Source organism: Oncorhynchus mykiss, chromosome Y (assembly GCF_013265735.2).
Source record: "Oncorhynchus mykiss isolate Arlee chromosome Y, USDA_OmykA_1.1, whole genome shotgun sequence".
Taxonomy (NCBI): Eukaryota; Metazoa; Chordata; class Actinopteri; order Salmoniformes; family Salmonidae; genus Oncorhynchus; species Oncorhynchus mykiss.
In genome coordinates, this window is record NC_048593.1 from 43,449,679 (window position 1) to 43,470,705 (window position 21,027).

Below are 21,027 nucleotides of genomic sequence, written 5' to 3' on the forward strand. Positions count from 1 at the left end.
CACAGGTTACGTCCCAAATTTTCAACTCTTTTCTCCCAAAGTGTGCACTTGTTCACTTCCCTTCATGGATTTGAAAGGAAAAGACTGGTGTCATGAATCGATAGAATGGTCGCCTCGATAATCTAGTTGACGGCGCTAAAGTTCTGCTTCTAATTTCCCGACATATTGTTGGCTATTCGTCTATGATAGAAATATCAGACTAAATATAGTGCTTCTCATGTGTATATACAGTACCAGTCAAACGTTTGGACACACCTACTCATTCAAGGGTTTTTCTTTATTTTTACTATTTTCTACATTGTAGAATAATAGTGAAGACATCAAAACTATGAAATAACACATATGGAATCATGTAGGAACCAAAAAAGTGTTAATAAAATCAAAATATATTTTATATTTTAGATTCTTCAAAGTAGCCACCCTTTGCCTTGATGACAGCTTTGAACACTCTTGGTATTCTCTCAACCAGCTTTGAGGTAGTCACCTGGAATGCATTTAAATTATCAGGTGTGCCTTGTTAAAAGTTAGTTTGTGGAATTTCTTTCCTTAATGCGTTTGAGCCAATCATTTGTGTTGTGACAAGGTAGGGATGGTAGACAGAAGATAGCTCTATTTGGTAAAAGATCAAGTCCATATTATGGCAAGAGCAGCTCAAAACTGGTACTGTACACACACACACACACACACACACACACACACACACACACACACACACACACACACACACACACACACACAGAGTTTATCTCTGGTGGTAGATTTCAGTTCATCTTGCATGCATATTTTCATGTGGTTGAAATACTGTCAGCTTCTATGTAACCGTGTCAATAGCGGGAAAATACTCTCCTGTTTCATTCATCCCTGCTCAGTGCCTACACCAATCTGATGCTTTAGTGAGTAACCGAGCGCACCTCTGAGGAAGGAGAGATTATTGGAACACAACCACAGTGTCTTTGCCTGTAGAAGAAAGTCTATGAAATGGTGATGATGACGATGATGAAGGTGTCCAGACTCACACTCAACCGTGGGCAGGGCATCCAAGTCAACTGATCACACAGCTGTATATACCTGAGGGCTTGTTCAATCACCTGAGTGCTCCTCCCCTGTGGGTGTGTCCCTGGAGCAGCTGGCCGAGGGTTCCGAAGGTTCCGAAGGGTTCTGACAGGTATCTGAGGCTAGGCCTGAGGAGGAGCAGGCCTAGGGAGAGGCCTGGGATTGTAGTAGTCCTCCTAGCCCAGGGGAGGTTGGGTCTGTAGGGGAGATGAGAGCAGAGAGCGGGCAGTCTGGGGAGGAGTACTTGGCTAGGACCTGGAGTTGTTCTGGTCTCAGGGCGGCCTCGCTGCAGACTCTCTGACAAAGAGCGGACACACTGTGCCAAGTATTCAGCTTCATCTGGTTCAGATGGCTCCTCTCTGATATCAGCTGGTTCTTCTCTGTCCTCTGGGAGACACACACACAGAGACACAGAGACACCATGCAGAAACCACAAACACACACATGAAGACATTACACAAACACAGACACACAGACAGACAGACAGACAGACAGACAGACAGACAGACAGACAGACAGACAGACAGACAGACAGACAGACAGACAGACAGACAGACAGACAGACAGACAGACAGACAGACAGACAGACACACAGACAGACAGACAGACAGACAGACAGACAGACAGACAGACAGACAGACAGACAGACAGAGACACAGACACACACAGACAGACAGACAGACAGACAGACAGACAGACAGACAGACAGACAGACAGACAGACAGACAGACAGACAGGACAGTAATAAGTCTCATTCTATTCATAACACTCTCTGTTGAATGTTCCAGATCAATAGCATAATAGATATAATAATATATATTATATAATAATATAATATATATTATATAATAACTATAGATGTTTTTATCGGAGGGGTTCTGCACTACACACCTGATTCCACTAATCAGTAATTTGACGATGCAATGGTTATTGGAGGCAGCTGGAGCAGAAACTATATTTTAAAATGTGTCCCCGGGACAAGAATTAAAACAACAAACTACTCCTAGGAAGTCATTTCAAGAAGTCATTTCCACCTCACCAGTTTGTCTATCTCACACTCCAGATTGTGTATACAGTCCAGCTTCCTCTTGCGACAGCGCTGCGCCGCGATACGGTTCTTACTCCTGCGTCTGACGTCGTGGACAAAGTCCAGCTGTTCTCGGGTCAGAGTCTGGTGCCTCAGCATCAGCTGGAAGTCATTCCTGCTCAACCCCACGATACGACCCACAGAGAACGGCAGCTGCACCTTGAAAATATGGGGGGGGGGGGGGCATTTTACATTTTAGTCATTTATCAGACGCTCGTATCCAGGATGACTTACAGTCAGTACATTCATCTCCAGATAGCTAGGTGGACCAGTCATAGTCAGTACATTCATCTTCAGATAGCTAGGTGGACCAGTCATAGTCAGGACATTCATCTCCAGATAGCTAGGTGGACCAGTCATAGTCAGGACATTCATCTTCAGATAGCTAGGTGGACCAGTCATAGTCAGTACATTCATCTCCAGATAGCTAGGTGGACCAGTCATAGTCAGGACATTCATCTCCAGATAGCTAGGTGGACCAGTCATAGTCAGTACATTCATCTTCAGATAGCTAGGTGGACCAGTCATAGTCAGTACATTCATCTCCAGATAGCTAGGTGGACCAGTCATAGTCAGGACATTCATCTGCAGATAGCTAGGTGGACCAGTCATAGTCAGTACATCCATCTTCAGATAGCTAGGTGGACCAGTCATAGTCAGGACATTCATCTTCAGATAGCTAGGTGGACCAGTCATAGTCAGGACATTCATCTTCAGATAGCTAGGTGGACCAGTCATAGTCAGGACATTCATCTCCAGATAGCTAGGTGGACCAGTCATAGTCAGTACATCCATCTCCAGATAGCTAGGTGGACCAGTCATAGTCAGTACATTTTTCCTCAATAAAGAAGTTAGCAGCAAAGTCAGAGCCAGTAGGAAAGACAACATAAATACTGTGATCTAACAGTATGCATGTTTTAAACATACAGAGAGATTTTACTTTTCGGTTAATTAGACAAAACCCAAATATATATATATATATAATCCTTATAATGGAGGTTTCCTCTGGTCTTATTAAAGCAGGACAACCCAGGGTGACAGCCCTGTGCATGCTTTAGTTCCAGCCCTGCTCTAACACACCTGGTCCAGATGATAAGTAGAATCAGTTCTGTTAAACCTGGGCTGGAACAAAAGCATGCACTATGCACACTCAGAAGCTCTCGCCCCGTTCAGCCCAGTCCTAAGCCTCTCTCTGTCTCCCTCTAGTTTAACTCACCTCCCTGACTCTCTGGCTGAAGGAACAGGACTCCCTCTCCCTCTAGTTTAACTCACCTCCCTGACTCTCTGGCTGTAGGAACAGGACTCCCTGTCTCCCTCTAGTTTAACTCACCTCCCTGACTCTCTGGCTGTAGGAACAGGACTCCCTGTCTCCCTCTAGTTTAACTCACCTCCCTGACTCTCTGGCTGTAGGAACAGGACTCGCTGTCTCCCTCTAGTTTAACTCACCTCCCTGACTCTCTGGCTGTAGGAACAGGACTCGCTGTCTCCCTCTAGTTTAACTCTCCTCCCTGACTCTCTGGCTGTAGGAACAGGACTCCCTCTCCTTCTAGTTTAACTCACCTCCCTGACTCTCTGGCTGTAGGAACAGGACTCGCTGTCTCCCTCTAGTTTAACTCACCTCCCTGACTCTCTGGCTGTAGGAACAGGACTCCCTGTCTCCCTCTAGTTTAACTCACCTCCCTGACTCTCTGGCTGTAGGAACAGGACTCGCTGTCTCCCTCTAGTTTAACTCTCCTCCCTGACTCTCTGGCTGTAGGAACATGACTCCCTCTCCCTCTAGTTTAACTCACCTCCTTGACTCTCTGGCTGTAGGAACAGGACTCGCTGTCTCCCTCTAGTTTAACTCTCCTCCCTGACTCTCTGACTGTAGGAACAGGACTCCCTGTCTCCCTCTAGTTTAACTCACCTCCCTGACTCTCTGGCTGTAGGAACAGGACTCCCTGTCTCCCTCTAGTTTAACTCACCTCCCTGACTCTCTGGCTGTAGGAACAGGACTCGCTGTCTCCCTCCGTATCGAAGCAGTCGGAGTCTCCATCGTCTCCAGATGTCAGGGAGGACACACAGGGACTCTTCTCTAACTGGGACGACCCCTCGCACCCCAGCCCAGTCGCGCTCATTGTCCCACTGTCCGTCCCCTCCCCTGTCCCTCTGTCCGTCCCTCCGTCTGTCTCCCTGTCCAAGCCGTGGAGGAAGGGACAGTCCCCGGTACTGGAGCTGATGTCAAGCTGGTGAAGCCAGTCCAAGGTGGAGCTGCTGCTCCGGAGGTTCCCAGACTCAGTCGCAGGGAAGTCCTGGAGGAGGGGAGGAGAAGAGGGGAGCTCTGACCAGAGGCCATGGGCCAAGTGTTCAGCCACCTCTCTTTCCACACTGCTCCTCTCTTCCCATCCTCGCTCTCTCCTCTCTCCTGCTCCGCTTTCACTTCTTCCATGTTCTATCCTTCTCCCCACCTTTCTCCTCGCTCTCTCTCCCTGCTCCTGTTCTGTCTGTGGCAGGCAGGAGACACCTGAATCTATCCCTTCATGGTGTCCTCTACCCCCTAGAACACAACCTCCTTCCCCCACACCTCCAGGGCTCTGCTTGTCCAGCCCGGGTACCTCCAAGGGACATCGGTGTGGTGCTGTACCCAACCCTGGGCTCTCTTCACAGCTGACAAGCCGACCACTAGACACCTCCACGAGAGGAAGGACAGAGCTGTGACAGTCAACTCCAGAAGCCCTCTCTCCTCTCCTCCTCTCTTCTGTCTCTCCTCTCCTCCTTTCTTCTGTTTCTCCTCTGCTCCTCTCTTCTGTCTCTCCTCTCCTCCTCTCTTCTGTCTCTCCTCTCCTCCTCTCTTCTGTCTCTCCTCTCCTCCTCTCTTCTGTCTCTCCTCTCCTCCTCTCTTCTGTCTCTCCTCTCCTCCTCTCTTCTGTCTCTCCTCTCCTCCTTTCTTCTGTTTCTCCTCTGCTCCTCTCTTCTGTCTCGCCTCTCCTCCTCTCTTCTGTCTCTCCTCTCCTCCTCTCTTCTGTCTCTCCTCTCCTCCTCTCTTCTGTCTCTCCTCTCCTCCTCTCTTCTGTCTCTCCTCTCCTCTCATACTTATCGGTGCTCTCTTCATCTGCCTCTCTCCTTCTCTCGTCCATCTTTCTCTTCCCCTCATTCGTCTCTCTCTTCTCCTCATCATCCTCTTCTCCAGTCCTCTGCTCCACCTCTCCCTGTCCTGCCTGGTCAGTCCTCTGCTCCACCTCTCCCTGTCCTGCCTGGTCAGTCCTCTGCTCCACCTCTCCCTGTCCTGCCTGGTCAGTCCTCTGCTCCACCTCTCCCTGTCCTGCCTGGTCAGTCCTCTGCTCCACCTCTCCCTGTCCTGCCTGGTCAGTCCTCTGCTCCACCTCTCCCTGTCCTGCCTGGTCAGTCCTCTGCTCCACCTCTCCCTGTCCTGCCTGGTCAGTCTGTGTCTGTGAGAGAAGTGAATAGTTTTCTCCAGAAGACGTCTCCACCGCAGGACCTTCCCTAAATCCTACACCACTGGAACAGGGTCGCACGGACGTGGGAAGGTGCAGGGGTAGAGGGCAGCCCTCCTCTCTCCCCACTGGGGAGTCATGGTTTGTTTCTGGGACACAGATCTCCACGCACGGCCTCACCTTCCCACAAGCCTGCTGGAACTTGCGGTACTTGGGGCACTGTAGGGAGTAGTCAGTCTGGCCGTCTGATTGGATATCGGCTTCAGGAGGAGGTGTGAGATATTTGCTTTTACGTCCCGTCTCGTCATTTGCTGGTTGTCCACCCACATCCTGTTCAACGGGCGAATCAGAAACCACCCGGACCCCTTTGTCATCGTCTAAGACATCCTTGTTCGTGTCGATGTTGCTGAGCTCTGACCCGGGGGACTGTCTCCTGCACCGTGTCTTACAGCAGGTCTTCCTCTGGAAGGAGGGCGAACTGCTGCTGAAGAACTTGGGCAGGAGGAAGTCAAAACAGGCCGAGTCCAGATCCCTGAAACCCAGAATAGAGGCACAGTGTCGTATCTCCATGACATTATCTTTACTGAAGAGCAGCTTGGACGTGTAGGCAAACTGCAGCAGGGGCTCCAAGCCACTCACCGTCACCTTTAGAGAGGGATGGAAAGGAAGAGAAACAGATGGTGATGACAGTCCCATATACAAACCTGTTATATAACCTACCTATAACATCATACGCGTAACGTTAGCTAGGGAGCCAGCCAGATAATGTTAGCTAGCTAGCTAACAGTACACCTTAGCTTGCAATGAAACCACTTTCTGGGTTAGGGTTAGGGGTAGTGACACCTCTAGCACTGAGAAGCAGTGACTGAGACCACTGCGCCACTTAGACCCCTATGCCATGCTTGTGGCAACAGGTCACAAATCCTGCTGCTGTGATGTCACACTGTGGTATTTCACCCAGTAGATATGGGAGTTTATACACTCAGCGCTCAACACTACGGTCTTATTCAGAATATACCATATCTTACTTATCTGACAGAACTGAGTTCATCTCATCTCTTAGACAAACTATGCCCGCGTGATGAATAGCACTCAGTTGCCTGACAACCACTCAGTTGCCTGACAACCACTCAGTTGCCTGACAACCACTCAGTTGCCTGACAACCACTCAGTTGACTTCCAGTTGCCTGACAACCACTCAGTTGCCTGACAACCACTCAGTTGCCTGACAACCACTCAGTTGACTTCCAGTTGCCTGACAACCACTCAGTTGCCTGACAACCACTCAGTTGCCTGACAACCACTCAGTTGCCTGACAACTACTTTAATTATATATATTTTTTATTGGCAAACTTAGGCATGACATGCCAGCAGCACACATCCAAGTATAACTGACCAACTTATGAAAGACAAGCCGTGTAATTATGAATTCTGTAAAGTCAGTGGGGAAGAGGTGGGGGGGAAATGATTGTTGTCAATCAACCTGGGTCTGACAACTTGGATGGACATTTACTGAGCATGGTAGCAGACTATATTGCAAAATAATATTTAAGTCTAAGTCTACAGGAAAGTGTGTGTGCTCAAGCAGAAGTCATTCCGTTACCCAAGAATAGCGAAGCACCCTTTACTGGCTCAAACAGCCGACCAAAATCAGCCTGTTAACAATCTTTGAGGTTTGACCAGATACATTTCACAGCAAACAGATATTCAGCACGCTTATAGGGAAGGGCATTCAACATGTATGTGCCATACTCATGATTGGCTGTTTTGTCAGACTGCAGCTTTTGACATTATTGATCACTGTCGATCTGTTGCTAGAAAAACTTGTGTTGTGGCTTTACACCCCCTGCTATATTGTGGATAAAGAGTTACCTGTCTAACAGAACACGGTGGGTGTTCTAGAATGGAAGCCTCTCCGACGTAATCCAGGTAGAGTGAGGCATTCCCCAGGGCAGCTGTCTAGGCCCCTTCATTTTTTCAATCTTTACTAGTGACATGCCACAGGCTTTGAGTAAAGCCAGAGTGTCTATGTATGCGGATGACTCAGGAAGAGTAGCTGCTGCCTTGACAGGAACTAGTGGGGATCCATAATAAACCCCAGGAAGAGTAGCTACTGCCTTGACAGGAACTAATGGGGATCCATAATAAACCCCAGGAAGAGTAGCTGCTGCCTTGGCAGGAACTAATGGGGATCCATAATAAACCCCAGGAAGAGTAGCTACTGCCTTGACAGGAACTAATGGGGATCCTTAATAAACCCCAGGAAGAGTAGCTGCTGCCTTGGCAGGAACTAATGGGGATCCATAATAAACCCCAGGAAGAGTAGGTGCTACCTTGACAGGAACTAATGGGGATCCATAACAAACCCCAGGAAGAGTAGCTGCTGCCTTGGCAGGAACTAATGGGGGATCCATAATAAACCCCAGGAAGAGTAGCTGCTGCCTTGGCAGGAACTAATGGGGATCCATAATAAACACCAGGAAGAGTAGCTGCTGCCTTGGCAGGAACTAATGGGGATCCTTAATAAACCCCAGGAACCCCAGTTGGCTAACAGCTAAATCAGTCAAATTCCTATCTGGATCTGGTAGCCAGGTCCATTACTGATTTTCATTATTACCCTTTAAATCAGGGACTGATTTAGACCTGGGGACACCAGGTGGAAGCGATGAATTATCAGGTAGAACAGAAAACCATCAGTACTCCGGATCTCGTATGGTAAGATTGGAAAACTCCTGGCCTAAGTGGACTAATGTGATCCTGGACTCCTAGGCTCATGGTCCCTCCCTTCTCACCTCCTGAGGCAGGGTGACGACAAGTCCCTGTGGTGCGTGGGAGGAGACCCTGTGTGTGAAGTAGTCGCTGCAGGAGGCCAGCACAGAACGGTGGGCCCTGAAACTCCTCCCTTCGGCCAGCACAGTGATGTCACACAGCAGGTCACGCCTCCGCTGGTCGTCCAGACAACGCAGCACATGGCAGCTGTGCACGGAGGACTCAAAGGTAAACACAGAGGACCGCAGGCTCTCCAGACTAGACATGGCAACAGACATCTGTGGAACACACACACACACACACACACACACACACACAGAGGTGAGTACAAACACAAAGAGAGAGAGAAAAGAAGATGACAAAATTATACTATTTCCTGTAGCTTAATCTACTACTTCCTGTAGCCTAACCTACTACTTCCTGTAGCCTAACCTACTACTTCCTGTAGCTTAACCTACTACTTCCTGTAGCCTAACCTACTACTTCCTGTAGCCTAACCTACTACTTCCTGTAGCTTAACCTACTACTTCCTGTAGCCTAACCTACTACTTCCTGTAGCCTAACCTACTACTTCCTGTAGCCTAACCTACTACTTCCTGTAGCCTAACCTACTACTTCCTGTAGCCTAACCTACTACTTCCTGTAGCCTAACCTACTACTTCCTGTAGCCTAACCTACTACTTCCTGTAGCCTAACCTACTACTTCCTGTAGCCTAAACTACAACCTCCTTAAAACAGTGGTGTCAGTCAAACAGCTGTAGCCTAAACTACTATTGATCTGCAGGCTATCATGGTAAATTAAAACAAATCTAATCACAACTAGTCAAATCAAAATCCCCCCCAGCAGTAAAAACAGACTTGTAAACAGAAACAGCTTGTGGTAACCAACAGATTTAACAGCTAGTTGGACGACATCTCAATGTCATTATTTAGCATAATACACTTCCAAATCTGTCACATCTGTCTGCCACTCATATCCAGTCATCAGTCAGCCACTCATATCCAGTCATCAGTCAGCCACTCATATCCAGTCATCTGTCTGCCACTCATATCCAGTCATCTGTCTGCCACTCATATCCAGTCATCTGTCTGCCACTCATATCCAGTCATCTGTCTGCCACTCATATCCAGTCATCTATCTGTCACCTGTCTGCCACTCACATCCAGTCCTCTGTCTGCCACTCATATCCAGTCATCTGTCTGCCACTCATATCCAGTCATCTGTCTGCCACTCATATCCAGTCATCTGTCTGCCACTCATATCCAGTCATCTGTCTGCCACTCATATCCAGTCATCAGTCAGCCACTCATATCCAGTCATCTGTCTGCCACTCATATCCAGTCATCTGTCTGCCACTCATATCCAGTCATCTGTCTGCCACTCATATCCAGTCACCTGTCTGCTACTCATATCCAGTCACCTGTCTGCCACTCATATCCAGTCACCTGTCTGCCACTCATATCCAGTCATCTGTCTGCCACTCATATCCAGTCATCTGTCTGCCACTCATATCCAGTCATCTGTCTGCCACTCATATCCAGTCACCTGTCTGCCACTCATATCCAGTCATCTGTCAGCCACTCATATCCAGTCATCTGTCTGCCACTCATATCCAGTCATCTGTCTGCCACTCATATCCAGTCATCTGTCTGCCACTCATATCCAGTCATCTGTCTGCCACTCATATCCAGTCATCTGTCTGCCACTCATATCCAATCATCTGTCTGCCACTCATATCCAGTCATCTGTCTGCCACTCATATCCAGTCATCTGTCTGCCACTCATAATCCAGTAATCTGTCTGCCACTCATAATCCAGTCATCTGTCTGTCACTCATATCCAGTCATCTGTCTGCCACTCATATCCAGTCATCTGTCTGCCACTCATATCCAGTCATCTGTCTGCCACTCATATCCAGTCATCTGTCTGCCACTCATATCCAGTCATCTGTCTGCCACTCATATCCAGTCATCTGTCTGCCACTCATATCCAGTCACCTGTCTGCCACTCATATCCAGTCATCAGTCAGACACTCATATCCAGTCACCTGTCTGCCACTCATATCCAGTCACCTGTCTGCCACTCATATCCAGTCACCTGTCTGCCACTCATATCCAGTCACCTGTCTGCCACTCATATCCAGTCACCTGTCTGCCACTCATATCCAGTCATCTGTCTGCCACTCATATCCAGTCATCTGTCTGCCACTCATATCCAGTCATCTGTCTGCCACTCACATCCAGTCATCTGTCTGCCACTCACATCCAGTCATCTGTCTGCCACTCACATCCAGTCATCTGTCTGCCACTCACATCCAGTCATCTGTCTGCCACTCACATCCAGTCATATGTCTGCCACTCACATCCAGTCATCTGTCTGCCACTCATATCCAGTCATATGTCTGCCACTCATATCCAATCATCTGTCTGCCAATCATATCCAGTCATCTGTCTGCCACTCATATCCAGTCATCTGTCTGCCACTCATAATCCAGTAATCTGTCTGCCACTCACATCCAGTCATCTGTCTGCCACTCACATCCAGTCATCTGTCTGCCACTCACATCCAGTCATCTGTCTGCCACTCACATCCAGTCATATGTCTGCCACTCACATCCAGTCATCTGTCTGCCACTCACATCCAGTCATATGTCTGCCACTCATATCCAGTCATCAGTCAGCCACTCATATCCAGTCATAAGTCAGCCACTCATATCCAGTCATCAGTCTGCCACTCACATCCAGTCATCTGTCTGCCACTCACATCCAGTCATATGTCTGCCACTCATATCCAGTCATCAGTCAGCCACTCATATCCAGTAATCTGTCTGCCACTCATATCCAGTCATCTGTCTGCCACTCACATCCAGTCATATGTCTGCCACTCACATCCAGTCATCTGTCTGCCACTCACATCCAGTCATATGTCTGCCACTCATATCCAGTCATCAGTCAGCCACTCATATCCAGTCATCAGTCAGCCACTCATATCCAGTCATCAGTCTGCCACTCACATCCAGTCATCTGTCTGCCACTCACATCCAGTCATATGTCTGCCACTCATATCCAGTCATCAGTCAGCCACTCATATCCAGTCATCTGTCTGCCACTCATATCCAGTCATCTGTCTGCCACTCATATCCAGTCACCTGTCTGCCACTCATATCCAGTCATCAGTCAGACACTCATATCCAGTCACCTGTCTGCCACTCATATCCAGTCACCTGTCTGCCACTCATATCCAGTCACCTGTCTGCCACTCATATCCAGTCACCTGTCTGCCACTCATATCCAGTCACCTGTCTGCCACTCATATCCAGTCACCTGTCTGTCACTCATATCCAGTCATCTGTCTGCCACTCATATCCAGTCATCTGTCTGCCACTCATATCCAGTCATCTGTCTGCCACTCACATCCAGTCATCTGTCTGCCACTCACATCCAGTCATCTGTCTGCCACTCATATCCAGTCATCAGTCAGCCACTCACATCCAGTCATCAGTCAGCCACTCACATCCAGTCATCTGTCTGCCACTCACATCCAGTCATCTGTCTGCCACTCACATCCAGTCATCTGTCTGCCACTCACATCCAGTCATCTGTCTGCCACTCACATCCAGTCATCTGTCTGCCACTCACATCCAGTCATCTGTCTGCCACTCACATCCAGTCATCTGTCTGCCACTCACATCCAGTCATCTGTCTGCCACTCATATCCAGTCATCAGTCAGCCACTCATATCCAGTCATCAGTCAGCCACTCATATCCAGTCATCAGTCAGCCACTCACATCCAGTCATCAGTCTGCCACTCACATCCAGTCATCTGTCTGCCACTCACATCCAGTCATATGTCTGCCACTCATATCCAGTCATCAGTCAGCCACTCATATCCAGTCATCAGTCAGCCACTCATATCCAGTCATCAGTCAGCCACTCATATCCAGTCATCAGTCTGCCACTCATATCCAGTCATCTGTCTCCACTCATATCCAATCATCTGTCTGCCACTCATATCCAGTCATCAGTCAGCCACTCATATCCAGTCATCTGTCTGCCACTCATAATCCAGTCATCTGTCTGCCACTCATAATCCAGTCATCTGTCTGCCACTCATAATCCAGTCATCTGTCTGCCACTCACATCCAGTCATATGTCTGCCACTCATATCCAGTCATCAGTCAGCCACTCATATCCAGTCATCAGTCAGCCACTCATATCCAGTCATCAGTCAGCCACTCATATCCAGTCATCAGTCTGCTACTCATATCCAGTCATCTGTCTCCACTCATATCCAATCATCTGTCTGCCACTCATATCCAGTCATCTGTCTGCCACTCATAATCCAGTCATCTGTCTGCCACTCATATTCAATCATCTGTCTGCCACTCATATCCAATCATCTGTCTGCCACTCATATCCAATCATCAGTCAGCCACTCATATCCAGTCATCAGTCAGCCACTCATATCCAGTCATCAGTCAGCCACTCATATCCAGTCATCAGTCAGCCACTCATATCCAGTCATCAGTCAGCCACTCATATCCAGTCATCAGTCAGCCACTCATATCCAGTCATCAGTCAGCCACTCATATCCAGTCATCAGTCAGCCACTCATATCCAGTCATCAGTCAGCTACTCATATCCAGTCATAAGTCAGCCACTCATATCCAGTCATCAGTCAGCCACTCACATCCAGTCATCAGTCTGCCACTCATATCCAGTCATCTGTCTCCACTCATATCCAGTCATCTGTCTGTCACTCATAATCCAGTCATCTGTCTGCCACTCATATCCAATCATCTGTCTGCCACTCATATGCAATTATCTGTCTGCCACTCATATCCAGTCATCAGTCAGCCACTCATATCCAGTCATCAGTCAGCCACTCATATCCAGTCATCTGTCTGCCACTCATAATCCAGTCATCTGTCTGCCACTCATAATCCAGTCATCTGTCTGCCACTCATAATCCAGTCATCTGTCTGCCACTCATATCCAATCATCTGTCTGCCACTCATATCCAATCATCTGTCAGCCACTCATATCCAGTCATCAGTCAGCCACTCATATCCAGTCATCAGTCAGCCACTCATACCTTCCTACCTTCCTCTCACTCAGAGATAATCTCTTTTCTATCTCCTCATTTTGAATGCCATGTTGTCACTGTCACTTGTCCACTCGAGCTTAACATTGTTGTAATCTATCGCCCACCAGGTGCCCTTGGAGAGTTGCTCAATGAGCTTGATACGTTGATAAGCACATTTCCTGATGATAGCTCACCGCTCATTGGATCAAAAGGCAATCAATCGCACATCGTAACTGTTAGTTGCAGGTGCATGGTAGCCGTTGAACGAGATGAGAAAAAAGAAACCTGCACACTGCTCTAGAGTTAGTACCGCTGCTCTGGAGTTAGTACCGCTGCTCTGGAGTTAGTACCGCTGCTCTGGAGTTAGTACCGCTGCTCTGGAGTTAGTACCGCTGCTCTAGAGTTAGTGCCGCTGCTCTGGAGTTAGTGCCGCTGCTCTGGAGTTAGTGCCGCTGCTCTGGAGTTAGTGCCGCTGCTCTGGAGTTAGTGCCGCTGCTCTGGAGTTAGTGCCGCTGCTCTGGAGTTAGTGCCGCTGCTCTGGAGTTAGTACCGCTGCTCTGGAGTTAGTACCGCTGCTCTGGAGTTAGTACCGCTGCTCTGGAGTTAGTACCGCTGCTCTGGAGTTAGTACCGCTGCTCTGGAGTTAGTACCGCTGCTCTGGAGTTAGTACCGCTGCTCTGGAGTTAGTACCGCTGCTCTGGAGTTAGTACCGCTGCTCTGGAGTTAGTACCGCTGCTCTGGAGTTAGTACCGCTGCTCTGGAGTTAGTACCGCTGCTCTAGAGTTAGTACCGCTGCTCTAGAGTTAGTACCACTGCTCTTGATCAAGCTTTACGTATCGGCCTCGAGGCCTTCGTCAGACTTCAACCTCCCGATGTCTGCTTTCAATTAATTTCTTTCCACTTTTTTCTTTGCCCTCCTTGCCTCTTCTGACCTCACCTTTTCCCAGTCCCCTCCCACTCCCAAGGCAGGCAATACGCTTGACCTCATCTTCCCACTCTGTCATTGATCACTACTTTGTTTCAATTTCTGTCTCCCTCTTCCTCAAACCTACACACCCAGATGGTAGGGGCTGAGTGCCCTTTCTCCCACTACTCTCTCCTGTTCTATCATCTCTCCCTTCTGCTAAATCCTTCTCCATCATGTCTGCCTATTCGACCCTGCTCTCCTCCCTTTCCGCATTTTATGACTCAGACTGTTCCCGTTCCTTCCTCCCCTCTTGCTCCGTGGTGATTCATTGCGAGCTTACAGAATAGGGATGCGGGCAGCTGAGCGAAAAATTGAGAAAAACTCAACTTCTGGAGGACCTACCATCCTTCCACTCCCTCCTCTCTACCTCTGGATCTGCTGCTAAAGCCACTTTCTAACACTCTAAATTTCAAGCTTCTGCCTCTAACCCCAGGAAACAATTTTCCTCCTAAATCCTCCACCCCCTCTGCGGAAGACTTTGCCAACCACTTTGAAAAGAAGGTTGACAACATCCACTTTTAATTCACTCGGCAAATTGAGTCCACTGGTCTCACTCACGCATAACTACCCTCCAGGTGACATCCTGTGACTAGTGAGGTCTGCCCGCTCGAACCCCCCCATCCCCTCCTCCAGACCATCTCTGGAGACCTTCCTCCCATTCTTCACTTCCCTCATCAGCTCATCCCTGACCACTGGCTCTGTCCTCTCCAACTTCAAAATGGGTGGAGTCCATCCCCTCAAGAAACCAAAAATTCAACAAAAACTTTCTGTATCCCTTTCTATTCTTTCCAAAACACAACGAGACTCTGGCCAACACTCTCGTTATCTCGCTCAGAACAAGTCAGGCTACAAGACGGGTCACTTAACCGAGACTGCTCTCCTCTTGTGTCACGGAGGCTCTCCGCACTGCTAAAGCAGACTGTTTCTGCTCTGTTCTCCCTCCTAAATCTATCCCGCTGCCTTCCGACACTGTGAACCATGATCCTCTTCTCCACCATCTCAGAGCTGGGTGTCTCCGGCTCTGCACACTCCTGGATTACATCCTACCTGGCGGGCCGCTCCCTACCAGGTGACGTGGAGAGGATCTGTGTCTGCACCACGTACTCGCACTACTGGTGTCCCCCAGGGATCGGTTCTAGGCCCTCTCCTCTCTTCTCTCTATACACCAAGTCACTTGGCTCTGTCATATCCTCACATGGCCTCTCCTATCATTGCTATGCGGATGACACAACTACTTTTCTCCTTCCCATCCCCGCCTTCTGAAACCCAGTGGTGACACGCATCTCTGTGTGCCTGGCAGATATCTCTGCTTGGGTGTCGGCAAAGAGCCTTGGCGTGACCCTGGACCACACCCTGTCGTTCTCTGCAAACATCAGAGCAGTGACTGGCTACTGCAGGTTCATGGTCTACAACATCCTTAGAGTACGACCCCTACCTCACACAGGAGGAAGCGCCGGTTCTTATCCAGGCACTTGTCATCTCCTCCAGTCTGGAGTCTGTCTGTTGGCTGGGCTCTGCCATCAAACCCTTGCAACTTATCCAGAACGTTGCAGCCCGCCTGGTGTTCATCCTTCCCAGGTTCTCCCATGTCACCACGCTCCTCCTCACACTCCACTGGCTTTCAGCCGAATCTCGCATCAACTACAAGGCCATGATTCTTTCCTACGGAGCAGCAAGAGGAACTCGGGCTATGCCCAAACGCTACACCCCTACCTAAATACTCCGTTTTGGCCCTCCCACCCCTACAGGAGGGCAGCTGCCATCTCAGCCCAGTCAGAGCTCTGTCCTGGCACCCCAATGATGGAGCCAGCTTCCCCCCTGACACTAGGACAACAGAGTCCCTGCCCAGCGTCCCCCCTGACACTAGGACAGCAGAGTCCCTGCCCATCTTCCCCCTGACACTAGGAGAGCAGAGTCCCTGCCCAGCGTCCCCCTGACACTAGGACAGCAAAGTCCATCTTCTGAAAACATCTGAACCCCCCCCCCCCCCTCTTCAGAGGATCTTAAATAGTCCACAACTAGGTGGACCAGTTCCACAACATCCTCCTCACCCCCAAAAAATAATGTTCCTTCCATTAACTAACACTTTACTTTCTCCTCTTACTAGCTCGGACTGTACTTTATTGAAGAAAAATTTAAATATTGTGATATGTGGTTGTCTCAACTAGCTATCTGAAGAATGTACTGGCTATGACTGGTCCACCTAGCTATCTGAAGATGAATGTACTGACTATGACTGGTCCACCTAGCTATCTGAAGATGAATGTCCTGACTATGACTGGTCCACCTAGCTATCTGAAGATGAATGTCCTGACTATGACTGGTCCACCTAGCTATCTGAAGATGAATGTACTGACTATGACTGGTCCACCTAGCTATCTGAAGATGAATGTCCTGACTATTACTGGTCCACCTAGCTATCTGAAGATGAATGTCCTGACTATGACTGGTCCACCTAGCTATCTGAAGATGAATGTACTGACTATGACTGGTCCACCTAGCTATCTGGAGATGAATGTACTGACTATGACTGGTCCACCTAGCTATCTGGAGATGAATGTACTGATTATGACTGGTCCACAAGGCTATCTGAAGATGAATGTACTGACTATGACTGGTCCACCTAGCTATCTGAAGATGAATGTACTGACTATGACTGGTCCACCTAGCTATCTGAAGATGAATGTACTGACTATGACTGGTCCACCTAGCTATCTGAAGATGAATGTCCTGACTATGACTGGTCCACCTAGCTATCTGGAGATGAATGTACTGACTATGACTGGTCCACCTAGCTATCTGAAGATGAATGTACTGACTATGACTGGTCCACCTAGCTATCTGAAGATGAATGTACTGACTATGACTGGTCCACCTAGCTATCTGAAGATGAATGTCCTGACTATGACTGGTCCACCTAGCTATCTGAAGATGAATGTACTGACTATGACTGGTCCACCTAGCTATCTGTAGATTAATGTACTGGCTATGACTGGTCCACCTAGCTACAGTGCCTTGCGAAAGTATTCGGCCCCCTTGAACTTTGCGACCTTTTGCCACATTTCAGGCTTCAAACATAAAGATATAAAACTGTATTTTTTTGTGAAGAATCAACAACAAGTGGGACACAATCATGAAGTGGAACGACATTTATTGGATATTTCAAACTTTTTTAACAAATCAAAAACTGAAAAATTGGCTGTGCAAAATGATTCAGCCCCCTTAAGTTAATACTTTGTTGCGCCACCTTTTGCTGCGATTACAGCTGTAAGTCGCTTGGGGTATGTCTCTATCAGTTTTGCACATCGAGAGACAGACATTTTTTCCCATTCCTCATTGCAAAACAGCTCCAGCTCAGTGAGGTTGGATGGAGAGCATTTGTGAACAGCAGTTTTCAGTTCTTTCCACAGATTCTCAATTGGATTCAGGTCTGGACTTTGACTTGGCCATTCTAACACCTGGATATGTTTATTTTTGAACCTTTCCATTGTAGATTTTGATTTATGTTTTGGATCATTGTCTTGTTGAAAGACAAATCTCCGTCCCAGTCTCAGGTCTTTTGCAGACTCCATCAGGTTTTCTTCCAGAATGGTCCTGTATTTGGCTCCATCCATCTTCCCATCAATTTGAACCATCTTCCCTGTCCCTGATGAAGAAAAGCAGGCCCAAACCATGATGCTGCCACCACCATGTTTGACAGTGGGGATGGTGTGTTCAGCTGTGTTGCTTTTACACCAAACATAACGTTTTGCATTGTTGCCAAAAAGTTCAATTTTGGTTTCATCTGACCAGAGCACCTTCTTCCACATGTTTGGTGTGTCTCCCAGGTGGCTTGTGGCAAACTTTAAACGACACTTTTTATGGATATCTTTAAGAAATGGCTTTCTTCTTGCCACTCTTCCATAAAGGCCAGATTTGTGCAATATACTACTGATTGTTGTCCTATGGACAGTCTCCCACCTCAGCTGTAGATCTCTGCAGTTCATCCAGAGTGATCATGGGCCTCTTGGCTGCATCTCTGATCAGTCTTCTCCTTGTATGAGCTGAAAGTTTAGAGGGACGGCCAGGTCTTGGTAGATTTGCAGTGGTCTGATACTCCTTCCATTTCAATATTATCGCTTGCACAGTGCTCCTTGGGATGTTTAAAGCTTGGGAAATCCTTTTGTATCCAAATCCGGCTTTAAACTTCTTCACAACAGTATCTCGGACCTGCCTGGTGTGTTCCTTGTTCTTCATGATGCTCTCTGCGCTTTTAACGGACCTCTGAGACTATCACAGTGCAGGAGCATTTATACGGAGACTTGATTACACACAGGTGGATTGTATTTATCCTCATTAGTCATTTAGGTCAACATTGTATCATTCAGAGATCCTCACTGAACTTCTGGAGAGAGTTTGCTGCACTGAAAGTAAAGGGGCTGAATAATTTTGCACGCCCAATTTTTCAGTTTTTGATTTGTTAAAAAAGTTTGAAATATCCAATAATTGTCGTTCCACTTCATGATTGTGTCCCACTTGTTGTTGATTCTTCACAAAAAAATACAGTTTTATATCTTTATGTTTGAAGCCTGAAATGTGGCAAGAGGTCGCAAAGTTCAAGGGGGCCGAATACTTTCGCAAGGCACTGTATCTGTAGATTAATGTACTGACTATGACTGGTCCACCTAGCTATCTGAAGATGAATGTACTGGCTATGACTGGTCCACCTAGCTATCTGGAGATGAATGTCCTGACTATGACTGGTCCACCTAGCTATCTGGAGATGAATGTCCTGACTATGACTGGTCCACCTAGCTATCTGGAGATGAATGTACTGACTATGACTGGTCCACCTAGCTATCTGAAGATGAATGTACTGACTATGACTGGTCCACCTAGCTATCTGAAGATGAATGTCCTGACTATGACTGGTCCACCTAGCTATCTGGAGATGAATGTACTGACTATGACTGGTCCACCTAGCTATCTGAAGATGAATGTACTAACTATGGGTAAACAAAGGTGGAAATATGCAATATCCTTATTTAGCGTATTTGAGTATTCTAATGCACCCCGCCCCCAAACAAGACAACATTTGGTTGGTCCCGGCCAGACCACATCTGAACCAATCAGAGACGTCTATGTTTGACCATTTTGTACAGTACATTATACTCTAGTGCTCTACTGTTCTGTACGGTCTGTGATTGGTTCAGATTTGGTCCAGCCAGGGCGAACTGAGTAAATGTCAACTACATTTTAATGGCTGTCCGGTGGGTGGGTGGGTGTCAGTAAGAGCTGGGATAGGTGACATTAGCTGGAGAGAGTGGGGGGTGGGGGGGGGGGGGGGGGGGGCGGACGGACGGACGGACGACATTATCCAATTTGAAATGTGTTGATATTAGTTGTCAGGGAGTCTTTTCTTCTTGTGTTTCCAATACCTTTTTAAAAAGACTTCTTCTGGTAGATGTTGTCTAAGACCACTTTTTAATCTGTTTGACAAGAAATCAAGGCCTTTTCTTATTCTTATTCTTTTTTAAGAATGGATTTTTTTTTTTTTAAATATGTTTTTATTATTATAATAAGTGTGTGTAGTTTTGTATGCATTTATTTCTCGAATACACTATTAGCTTTAATTTGACACGCATGAGAATAAAGAATCATTTTTTACACAGGTGTCAGCCGTTTTTGTCAAATCAAGAAATCTGTAACCATGTCGGGGTGAGATGGTCACACCCTGTCTAGCCGATGTCTGGCATATGTTTGAAAACTAGAATCCACGTTAACTAGTGTAGCCGTATAGAACTACCCATAGCACGCTGTCACATAATGTAAGTCATATTTCCAATAAGGGACATTGTTCAATAATAAGACAAAACACAACAAATGTAAGATTGTATAGCCTAAACACTGACAAATCAACCAATCTCAAAACAACTCAACTTTGTGATCAACCCCCTGAGTACTGACGCGTCGTGTGTTTCCCAAACAGTAGAACTATAACTGGAACTAACCTGACATTGGTTATCCTAGGACGACGGTGAGCTGAAATCCTAAACAGGTTTATGAGGCTGACATATTCCGTGTGAGAACCTCCCGAACACGGTTTAAACGTCGGGACGGAAACTTGGACTGTGGTTGACAACTGTAAATGACTGTACCCAATTCTGCGGAACCACAAGTCATATGACTTTTCCTAACTTGGTATTCTGCCAGAAGCGCGCGTGATGACGTCACTTTGTATGGTAAATGAAGGAAGACTTTCAAAATAAAAGCTTGCATTTCTAAATATTGCAACGTGAATAACTCATTCAAAAGATATTGAATTGTAATCAACGGCCCACTTTTATTGTAACAACAGGAAAAGGCAATGAGTAATTTCATTATTTTTTTAAAAAAATATGATGGTTTAAAAAAAGACCAACAATGGAAAAATGATTATGTTGACATGGGTATTTTGAGAATCTAAAGAGAACTCTTCTACCTGCCTCAGCTAAAGTGATGTGGAAAATACTCCGTAGGATCTCCACTAAACAAAGACAGTTCGTTTTGGAATGGGACTGTAATTGCCAGGCCTGCTGCTGGCTTTTAAAGGGGAATTTTTTACCCTGTCTCTACCACGGCATATAGTCATTACTATATTAACAACATTGT

The 21,027-nt window shown here is 47.4% G+C and overlaps 1 protein-coding gene across 1 annotated transcript; it reads right to left on the minus strand.

The window, feature by feature from the left end:
- Positions 1-649: 649 nt before the first annotated feature.
- bach1b (BTB and CNC homology 1, basic leucine zipper transcription factor 1 b) lies at positions 650-20,564 on the minus strand. Its single transcript, XM_036967729.1, has 6 exons — positions 20,388-20,564; positions 8,367-8,621; positions 5,236-6,219; positions 4,105-4,971; positions 2,093-2,299; positions 650-1,440 (listed from the first exon to the last, which is right to left on the minus strand). Exons 2-6 carry the CDS (start codon positions 8,619-8,621, stop codon positions 1,198-1,200), a joined length of 2,556 nt encoding a protein of 851 aa, XP_036823624.1. The 5' UTR covers positions 20,388-20,564; the 3' UTR covers positions 650-1,197.
- Positions 20,565-21,027: the final 463 nt, after the last annotated feature.